This window comes from Plectrocnemia conspersa, unplaced genomic scaffold (assembly GCF_051122295.1).
Source record: "Plectrocnemia conspersa isolate PC_06_02 unplaced genomic scaffold, ASM5112229v1 ptg000004l, whole genome shotgun sequence".
Taxonomy (NCBI): Eukaryota; Metazoa; Arthropoda; class Insecta; order Trichoptera; family Polycentropodidae; genus Plectrocnemia; species Plectrocnemia conspersa.
Genome location: NW_028277168.1, coordinates 18759232 through 18770412, shown reverse-complemented (window position 1 = coordinate 18770412; position 11181 = coordinate 18759232). Strand labels below are relative to the sequence as shown.

General features: G+C 29.2%; 2 protein-coding genes and 1 long non-coding RNA gene across 5 annotated transcripts in view; all 3 read right to left on the bottom strand.

Annotated features, from left to right (window-relative positions):
* Nucleotides 1-11181, bottom strand: part of LOC148236158 (uncharacterized) — a 502848-nt gene that overhangs the window by 283642 nt on the left and 208025 nt on the right. The window lies entirely within an intron of this gene.
* On the bottom strand, nucleotides 1494-5160 carry LOC148236171 (uncharacterized). Of its 2 annotated transcripts, XM_088184612.1 has the most exons (5): nucleotides 5023-5159; nucleotides 4740-4798; nucleotides 3407-3482; nucleotides 3237-3319; nucleotides 1494-3164 (listed from the first exon to the last, which is right to left on the bottom strand). In XM_088184612.1, the coding sequence occupies exons 1-5, from the start codon at nucleotides 5039-5041 to the stop codon at nucleotides 2007-2009; spliced, it is 1395 nt and encodes a 464-aa protein (XP_088040738.1). In that variant the 5' UTR covers nucleotides 5042-5159; the 3' UTR covers nucleotides 1494-2006. The 2 variants fall into 2 exon arrangements, with proteins under 2 accessions (XP_088040738.1, XP_088040737.1); XM_088184611.1 differs by having other exon boundaries at nucleotides 3237-3482; nucleotides 5023-5160.
* On the bottom strand, nucleotides 6628-9649 carry LOC148236170 (uncharacterized). Of its 2 annotated transcripts, none has more exons than XM_088184606.1 (5): nucleotides 9593-9649; nucleotides 9050-9114; nucleotides 8906-8981; nucleotides 8753-8835; nucleotides 6628-8680 (listed from the first exon to the last, which is right to left on the bottom strand). In XM_088184606.1, the coding sequence occupies exons 2-5, from the start codon at nucleotides 9086-9088 to the stop codon at nucleotides 6956-6958; spliced, it is 1923 nt and encodes a 640-aa protein (XP_088040732.1). In that variant the 5' UTR covers nucleotides 9089-9114; nucleotides 9593-9649; the 3' UTR covers nucleotides 6628-6955. The 2 variants fall into 2 exon arrangements, with proteins under 2 accessions (XP_088040732.1, XP_088040731.1); XM_088184605.1 differs by having other exon boundaries at nucleotides 9495-9624.

Sequence of the window (11181 nt, the reverse complement as noted above, 5' to 3'; positions counted from 1 at the left end):
ACAGCCTGAGACGAGAGACAGCATACGGTCAGGGCCAGAGAGGGATTCCCGGAGACGATCACTGCAGCAGAGAGGAATGAAACTCGACTACACTGGCGCTGCCACAACTATAAGACTTTCGATGACCATTCACTGAACATCATCACTCCGCCAGCCACCATAGTTTGTCGCAATATATGTAATATTATATAATAAATTATTACCAGTTTCCAACAGCGTCTTTTTGGCTGCGAAATCACACCCCCTAAGGGCTAGAAACCCTTAAACTATATTTGCTTAACAGAAATAACATAAGACGTTACAGTTAATTGGCCGAATAGACAAAGCTTATAATTTTCAGTTTTAAAACAGTTGGTTTTGTGGGGGACTATTTATATATTTATTTATTCATTCATTATGACCAAAACTTGGCGACACTTTGGTAACACTGACGTAAATTCTTTTGGTTAGCCTTTACGGGAAGACAACGGCCGATGGTGCCTCGTCCACTCGCATATATTTTAATAGAAATACTATCGCAGCGGCTCATGTGTAATTAACACCCATCAATTACACATGTGTAATTAACACCCATAAATTACACATGAGCCGCAATTTGTTTGATTATAATAGTTAATTATAAGTTAATAAAATATCGATTTTCAATCCTCGTATTTTATTTATTATTGATTTGTTTTCAACTAATAAAACTTATTTGAAATAAAAATAAGTGCAATTTTGCCTTTTATTTATTTTGATTATAAACTTTTTGTGAAGTACAACACTTTTTAATATAAAATTCTAAATTTGTTTAAAAAATGTTCACTGGTTGCAAAATTAAGTAATACACCTACCCTGTAAATTTAATATTTTATAAATTAATAGAATACATATTCATTTATTATAACAGAATACCATATTAATTTATTATTTAATAAATAACATTAATTTATATACATAAATGTTAACATTATGTTGTGTTAACATTTTGTCGGGGAGCGTTATGTCACATTAACGTTTAGCCGATAACATTATGATGGTTAGTTTTGACATGTATCCGTTGCATCCATGTTATTGAATTTAGCATACAGGTATAATAATACTCTTGTCTTAATTTAATTAAATTGTTTATGATTGCAGATGCTAAACAATAATACCCCAATGTTACACATTGTTGAACTGCCTTAGATATTACAAAACCGATTATATATATTTATCAACAGCATTGCATTGCAATGCCGAGAATCATACTGATACTTTTTCTTGTTAACTATTCTATAAATAAATATTGTAAAAATGATTTTTTTGAAACCTAGTTTATTTATACTATATAATGCTAAAACGGGTTGTTCATCCCTGAAATGAATTTACATTCTTAAATTACGATTTTGGGCCTTTTTTATTTTTAAATTTTGATATTTAAATAATTTAAATATTATTATGGATGATTTGATGATTGATGTTAAGGCATACATAGGGTCGAGGATTGGCTCTTTTTTGCACGTGAAATCGACTGTCTTCCAACCAAATGGGAAGCAGATCTTGAAGTAGACGGTGAATATGTTCCAGAACAAAATATTAAGCATACTTTAAATGTATTTCAATGTTTTGTTTTTTATAATAAATATTGATTAAATAACGGCAGATGTACCGTGGGGAGCTGGAATTGATTCTTCTATTCTGTGGGTATCACCTATATTGATTCGTAATTCGCTTCACGCTCGGCTTGGTCAAAGTTACTCCTGGCCAAAACACAGTTGTATTGGGCGAAAGTAAAAACTAGTACTTTTAAATACACTAATAATTATTAAAATAATTTTAAGAATACATTTGACTAGTTTTAAATGCTTTTTCACATTATTCATATTCAGTCGCCAATATCAGTATAAGTTTGCATGTGCTGAAATATGTTAAACTAATATTGATATGAATTTTCATATGTTGTATAAGATTTTATCAATGGAATGTTTTTCCACATTTTCACGTTCAAAATATTAAGCATCGCCATAAATTTGCACATTTTAAATTTAGTTTTTAGATTTTAATATTTTTTTACTATTATGAGTTTGTATATGGGTTAAAAGACTACATTTATATTTGTATACTTTTCCACATTTATCACATTCAAAATCACGAATATCACTATGAGTTTTCATATGTCGTGAAATATATTGTTTAGTTGTGAATGCTTTTCCACATTTTTCGCATTCAAATACACTAAAATGTATATGAGTTTTTATATGACGTGTAAGATTTGATCTACTATTGAATGTTTTTCTACATTTTTTACATTCAAAAACACGATAAACGCTGTGAGTCTGCACATGTTGTAAAAGTTGTTTTTTAGATTTTAATAGTTTACAACATGTTTTACATTCAAAGTCAAAAGCATCGTTATGAGTTTTCATGTGGATTAAAAGAGTGCATCTATATTTGAATGTTTTTCCACATTTATCACATTCAAAATCACGAATATTACTATGAATTTTCATGTGTCGTGAAATATGTTGTTTAGTTGTAAATGCTTTTCCACATTTTTCACATTCAAATAAATTAATATTCATATGAGTTTTTATATGTCGTGTAAGATTTTGTCTACTATTGAATGCTTTTCCACATTTTTCACATTCAAAATTACAAATATCGTTATGAGTTTTTACATGTTGAAAAAGACAGTCTTTAGATTTGAATAGTTTTTTACATTTTTCACATTTAAAGTCACGAATATCGCTATGAGTTAGCATATGTCGTGAAAGATTTTGCCTACATTTGAATGCTTTTCCACATTTCTCACATTCAAAATCACGAACGCCTATATAAGTTTGCACATGTTGTAAAAGTTGTTTTTTAGATTTGAATAACTTTTTATATTCAAAGTCACAGACATCGCTATGATTTTTCATATGGATTAAAAGAGTGCATTTATATTTGAATGCTTTTCCACATTTTTTACATTCAAAATCACGAATATCACTATGAGTTATCATATGACGTGCACGATTTTGTCTACAATTGAATGCTTTTCCACATTTTTCACATTTAAAATCACGAACATCGCTATGAATTTGCATATGACGTGAAATTTGATATTTTGTTTTGAATGCTTTTCCACATTTGCTACAATCAAATTTATAAGAATAGTCTTGCATATGTTGTACTTTAGTACAATTTTCACTTTCTGGTTTCTAAAATTGAAATTTAATTGGTTAGTTTAAATATCGAAATAAATAAAATTTTAAAACTTATTTGAATATTACTTCAGTGACGTTATAAACTTGGTGAGATAAAATATCCACACTGGTAGTATTCGCTTTAAGTACATCTTTCACATCATGCATTTCTGAAATCATAAAAATCAATAATTGACATTTATTAAAATGCAATAGCATATTTATATATGTATATATATATATAGGAATGATCCAACCTATTTCAAATAAGTCGTCTACATTGTCTTTAAATGTATCTTCGCTGCTATGGTATTCGCGTTTTATATTTGAGAACTAGAAAAAGAACGCTATTATAGATAACATATGTTAACAAGTAAGGGTGCCAACCCGAGTACCTGCATTTATTACTATGTTTTCGAGTACTCAGGTGAATTGAAGCAAATATTGTTGCTTCGAATCATGACTGGGCTGCAGTTATGGTAAAATATAGAAACTATATTGATGCTGTTAATCAATAAAAGTTTTTATAATCAAATTGGTATAAATTCTTAAATTTCTGAATATTTCTTTGCTTCAGACCAAGAAGATTCTAGCGAAGAAATCAATACTGGCGATGAAAATAAAGGCTACCCTCAAAATGAAGATAATGCGTTTTATATTGACGGAAATATAAATTATGAGACGGATTTATTTTAAGCATTCAAGATTCGTCCCGATGTAAAAAATATTAGATGAAAGTAAGCAATTATTTTTTAAATCTAAGATCGGAAATCAAATTTTATGGAAGAATGAAAGAAAGAAAACATTGTGTTTAATGATGGATTGTAAAACGCGATGGCAATCCCTTATTTGATCATAAGAAATTTAAAATAAAAAATTCTATAAATAAATTGGGGCAGACTTACATAAATAAAGAAGAAAATGTATGGGTTTTGCAAGAAATTTTAACGATCACAGAACCAATTAAATCAGCAATAAAAAAATTAATGAAAATAATTTGGATAAACTTGAAAATAAAGTTTATCCAAAAGCCAACGATTTTTTCTCAATAAAACAGTTTGCCAAATAATTATGGAATTACTTGTGTAGATATATAGAATTGTATCAATACACAAACTCATTTATGTCAGTGAAAAAAACAAGAAAAACTAATGATTTGGACAAACTCTTCAAAAACTGGGAGGATTCTCCCACAAATCGTCCTGCTGAATAAGAAATAGAGAATGATACAATTCTCTAAAATCGATCTAACTGACATCACCTTTAATGAAAGAATATTTTCTACGTAAAAACAAATACTAGAAATAAATGACAACTCGAAACTTTAAATGGATTAGTAATTTTGATATTATTTTATTAGCAATAAATAAATGTATAAAAGAAATTTTGATTTTATTTATTTTTAAAATTAATACCGGAGCAGTTTGCACCAAGATAATATATTATATTTTTTATATCTCAAATTAGCAAAACTACAGCCGGGTTTCAGGATATTAAAATTTGAAATACTCGACTACCTTTGTATTATAATGTCGAGTAATTTGGCATCCCTAGTTAACAAGTACTTTAACAAATAACACGATTCATTACCTCGATTTTAATTGTGTCAATGGAAGGATGCGTTTCTTTATTATTTTCGATGTCAGGTTCTGAAAAGATAAAGTTTAATACTTAGATACATCTAATTAGCTAGTAAAAATATAGCAAGAAGTGTAATGTATATCATTCAAAATAAAATATATAATATATATATTTCGTTTCCATTTGAACATAACTGTATATAACGAGGCACTGATATTAGTAAAAAGCAAAACATGACAGTTATTTTCTTAATTTCAATTGTCAATTGTAATCGAAAAAAATAAAATAATACCAATTTTGATAAGTGCCATTGTGTCAGAAGTTGACAGTTCCTAACGTTTGGTCCAAATAGTACGAATTATTGAGCAGTTTTTAGAATAGTATCTCACAAAGCCTCCAAACTTTTCGGAATTCTTTTCTACCTATTCTGTTGTGGAATGTATATATTTATCGTCTACAGCTGACCCTTTCTGCGTGGGCAATAGTTAAACCCACGAAAGGAGATTTTTTTAGCTAAAATAAATACAGATGAATGCAAAATATTGATAGAAATTATAAAAAAAATATAATTCGTTTATTTTATATAATTTTATAGAAAATAAAGTATGATTCACGTATGGATTATTGCGCGTTTTGTGTATAATAAGATTTTTTAATAAAATAAAATTTTATTACATTGTATGAAATATTTTGAAGCAGTTTTTGTTCTTATAGATGTATTAATATTTTCACATACTACGTATATTTAGGCTGTGCAACTCGAGAATTTGCCTCTCAATCGAGTCTAATTCCAATCAAAGACGTCATTTAAGGGCACAGTTAGGGAGGGGATTGCCCCCCCTTTTTTGCCCAAGTAAAATGTATTTGCCCAAGAAAGTTAATGTCATTTGATGAATTATTATGAATTTTAATGATATCTAAATATTAAAAAAAAAATACTGACTGGCCAACTTTTGCCCCATGAAAAAATTTGAAATTATTCTCCCCCCCTCCATTAAATTTCAAAGAAAACGTAAAAAATATCTATCCAGAAAATAGTTTTAAAAGTATGTTATTACAGTGAAATTATGTCGGAATACATTTTAACCGAAAGATACATATACAAGTAAAAATATAATTTCTCTGGCATGTGCTAGTAAAATCAAATGAGTTCTACTTTTCCGTACGTAGTAATAATAATAATAATATACATTTACGTAAGCAAGTTTGAAAAATAAATATAGCATCATATCATATTTATAATCATTTCAAAACTATATTTGAGTTTTTAAGAAAGTTCGTCTAGTAGTTTTTAGGTTACAGTAATTTTAAATAGTATTAACTACTTCACACACAGGATATTTCAGTCAAAAACGAATAATTTTTTTTTATTGCATTTTAATTATATATATATATATATATTTAAATAATTATTGTAAAAAACTTGTAAAAAAATACATACTACAATATATAACCTTTAAATTTGAACAACAATTATGAAATTTCATGATATTGAGGAATACAAACTCAAGGGATGTGATTCAATAATACCGCATTGCTTTGAATGTTGAGAACTATATAAAGAAAAAATATATGCCTATTTATATTTACAATAATATAAACATTATTACAAATTAGAAACAAATTACCATACCCAATTTATTAAATTGTAGAGATTGCTGTTCAAACTTATCTTGTTTACTTGCTAAAAAAATATGATTAATTTTTATGTTTCCTTATGTACAGGTATCTTAGACACATATTTTTAATCTTTTTTTAGTAAAAGTGAGTTAGTTGTATTATTATGAAACCAGATCAGAGAAGAATACTCAAGGGTACAGTGCACTAGTTGATTATACAAGGTACACAGTGCCCTCAAGCTCTAATTGATGTGAATATCGCAACACAAATCTCTACATTTTAGGATGTTTTATTGTATTTATTTTGTAATATATACATGTTGATGAAATCTGTAGTCCATTCGAAATAGGACTCCCAAATCTGATACCGCTTCTGTGCAATGAATCACATTGTTATCCATTTCATAATCAAAATTAATTGCTATTCTTGTTCTAGAAAAGATCATGTATTGATTTATTACCAAATAAGGTTTTCTACAATTGAATGCTTTACCACATTTTTCACATTCAAAATCACAAACACTGCTGTGAATTTGCATATGTCTTGAAACAAGTAGTCTATTTTTAAATGCTTTTCAACATTTTTCACTTTCAAATTAACTAATATTAATGAGTTTGCAAATGTCGTAAAAGATTTGGTTTACGGTTGAATGCCTTTCCACATTTTTCACATTCAAAATCATACACATCGTTGTGGGTTTTCATATGTTGTAAAAGGTGGTTTTTGGATTTGAACAATTTTTTACATTTTTCACATTCAAAGTCACGGATATCGCTATGGGTTTGCACATGTTGTAAAAGTTGTTTTTTAGATTTAAAAAGTTTTTTACATTTTTCACAGTCAAAGTCGCGAATATTGCTATGAGTTATCATATGCCGAGAAAGATTTTGTTTACAATTGAATGCTTTTTCACATTTTTCACATTCAAAATCACGAACATCACTATGAGTTTGCATATGTCTTAAAAGTTGGCTTTTAGATATAAATAGTTTTTTACATTTTTTACATTCAAAGTCATGAATATCACTATGAGTTTTCATATGATTTAATAGAGTGTATTTATATTTGAATGCTTTTCCACATTTTTTACATTCAAAATCACAAACATCACTATGAGTTTGCATATGTCTTGAAATATGTTGTTTAGTTGTAAAGGCTTGTCCACATTTTTCACATTTAAATACACTAAAATTTATATGAGTTTTCATATGTCGTAAAAGATTTTGTTTACAATTGAACGCTTTTCCACATTTTTCACATTCAAATGCACTAAAATTTATATGAGTTTTCATATGTCGTGAAAGATTTTGTCTACAACTTAATGCTTTTCCACATTTATTACATTCAAACTCACGAACATCGCTATGAGTTTTCATATGGTTTATAAGAGTATATTTAGATTTGAATGGTTGTTTACATTTTTCACATTCAAAGTTACAAATATCGATATGAGTTAACATATGTCGTGAAATGTGTTGTTTAGTTGTGTATGCTTTTCCACATGTTTCACATTCAAATAAATTAAAATTTATATGTGTTTTCATATGTCGTGAAAGATTAAGGTTACAATTAAATGCTTTTCCACATTTTTCACATTTAAAATCACGAAGTTCACTATGAGTTTGCTCATGTTGTAAAAGTTGGCTTTTAAATTTGAATAGTTTTTTACATTTTTTACATTCAAAGTCACAAACATCGCTATGGATTTTTATATGGGTTAAAAGAGTGTATTTATACTTGAATGTTTTTTCACATTTATCACATTCAAACTCACGAACATCACTATGAGTTTGCATATGACGTAAAATATGTTGTTTAGTAGTAAATCCTTTTCCACATTTTTCACATTCAAATAAAGTTACATTGATATGAGTTTGCATATGTCGAGACAGATTTTGTTTATAATTAAATGATTTTTCACATTTTTCACATTTAAATAAATTAAAATTTATGTGAGATTTCATGTGTTGTGAAAGACTGGATCTACAATTGAATGATTTTCCACATTTTTCACATTCAAAATTAAGAACATCACTATGAATTTTTATATGTCGTGAAAGATTTTGTCTACAATTGAATGCCTTCCCACATTTTTCACATTCAAAGTCACGAGCATTACTATGAGACTTCATATGGTTTAAAAGAGTGTATTTGTACATGAATGTTTTTCCACATTTTTTACATTCAAAATCACGAATTTCACTGTGAGTTTGCATATGTCGTGAAATTTGTTGTTTAGTTTTGTATACTTTTCCACATATGCTACAATCAAATTTAGAATAATAGTCATGTAAACGTTGAACTTTAGTACACTTTTCACTTTCTGATCTCTAAAATTAACATTATATTAGTTAGTAAAAATATTTAAATAAATACAATTTAAAAATTTACTCGACTATTACTTTAGTGACGTTATAAACTTGGCGAGATAATGCGTCCACACCGATAGTGTTTTCTTTAAATATATCTTTAACATCATGCGTTTCTGAAATCATAATAATCAATAATTAACATTTATTAAAATGCATATATTTATATTTATATGGATGTCAAACCTATTTCAAACAAGTCGTCTACGTCATCTTTGAATGTATCTTCACTGTTATAATATTCGCGTTTTACATTTAAGAACTTAAAAAGAACGCTATTTTAGATCACATGTATCCACAAGTACGATAACAAATAGCATGTTTCATTACCTCGACTTTACATTGAATCATGTCAACGGAAGGAAGCATTTCTTTTTCGTTTTCAATGTCAGGTTCTGCAAAGAGGAAATTTAATACTTAATAAAAACACCTACCTAATTAACTAGTAAATTTTGTTCAAAGGTCATCTCTGAAATTTTTTAGGTAAGAGCTAAAAAAAACTTTTTTTTGGATTTTTTTGTGCAAGGACAAATAAGGTTAAAAGAAGGTCAAAAGAAAGGCAAAAGAAGGTTAAAGGAGGCCAAAATTGGGGGCAATTTTAAGAGCAATTTTCATAGGAGGACGTGTGATCGTCTTATGAAAATTAAATATTTCGTTTTCATTTGAACGTGACTGAATATGATAAAGCAGTGATATCAGTAAAAAGCAATATATTAAAGCGTGGGATATCATTAATTTCGATTGGTAATTGTAATCAGAAAAAATAAAATAATACCGGTTTTGATAAGCGCCATCATATCTCTGGAGTTGACAGTTCCTAACCAACGTTTGGTCTAAATACGTAGAATTATTGAGCAGTTTTTATAATAGTACCTCACAACGCCTTCAAACTTTACGGAAAAAAAGGTTGTAGAGCTCCCAATTGTTTCGCATACGCCACTCGTTGCTTTCGTATATAGCGCCATATATCCTGATGAGCACTTTCCTCTCGAATATGGCAAGCATCCTTTCGTCAGCCATGATAAGTGTCCAGCTCTCTGAACCGTATGTCAGAACTGGTCTGATCAATGTTTTGTAGAGCAATATTTTTGTACCACGGTTTGATTTGTTTTATTAGGCTAAAATAGCATTTATTTGCTGACACTATTTGTCTCTTGATATCCTTGCTGACATCGTTTGTAGCTGTTAACAGGGTTGCAAGGTACATGAATTCACTGACACACTCAAAAGTGTACTTGTTCATTTCGAGATTTTCAGGATACTGGCTCCTCAAACTAGGCACAATCTACATGTATTTTGTTTTTGTTTCATCGATCTGCACCTTTTCTATCTGATGATTCAATAGCGTTAAAGACTTTTATTAGTGCCTGTTTTGATATCGCCACTATATCTATGTCATCAGCGTTGGCGAAGATTTTTATCGATTTATTATACACACTGCTGTTTATATCCAGTTTGGCATCTCGAACTATTTTTTCTATGGCAATGTTGAACAGATTGCATGCTCGAGCATCGCCCTATTGAAGGCTGTTGAGTTTCGCAAAGTTTTTGATAGATAATTTTGTACTCTCACTTGGCATTTGACATTTCTCATTGTGAGTTTCACCAAGGAGATTAGTTTTTTTGGTACACCCTACTTTGTACTCTTTAGATTTTTCTCGCGTAAAAAATCGCGACGAAAAAAACTACAAATTCTTAAATACCCACAATCGCAAAAAAATAGTATCGTGTCAAATATAATAATAGATTACTTTAATTTGAATTATATTTTTGAGCTAATGTAATGAGCTATTAAAGTATTAATAGGGGGGGGGGGCGCGAATTTAGTTTTTGCCTGAAGGGCCAAATAACCTAGAGCCGGCCCTGCATCCTGTCATTAAAATTCAGAATTCGACAACATTTCCAATATGTATAAAAATATCACGTAAATTGTATACCAAAATATCATAATAACCAACCATTTGTTTTTAATCAATGGCAGTGTTCCTTTTGTAGCGACTTATACGTTGACACGCGCGTCTGCGGTCGCACGAGCGATTGCTCCAGACCTAGCGACTTCGAGACACACGACCGCCACATTCCTATCCCTCCCAACTTGCGTGGTGGGGAGACGGCATAACCACATGGTCGGAAAAAAGTTGATAAAATTGACCATGCTTCAAAATTGGATGTGATAGCAATAATGCGATACCCAGAAATCGTTAAAAATTCAGCTTTGACCGTCATTGCGTTACCATCAATGCAAGTCTCAGTAGAGCGTTTATTTTCCGCGCTTAAAATAAAATCTGATTTAAGAGCTTCCATAAACGCTGAATTATTAGATGCAATTCTTTTTTAAGATCTAATTCAGTTTGAATCACGGATTTTCGAATACATTATTGATTAAATTAAGCATGTGAGTGATCTTACACTTAATAAATATATTATTATAATTACTTTTTGTATTTTCTTTTTTGTTGTTA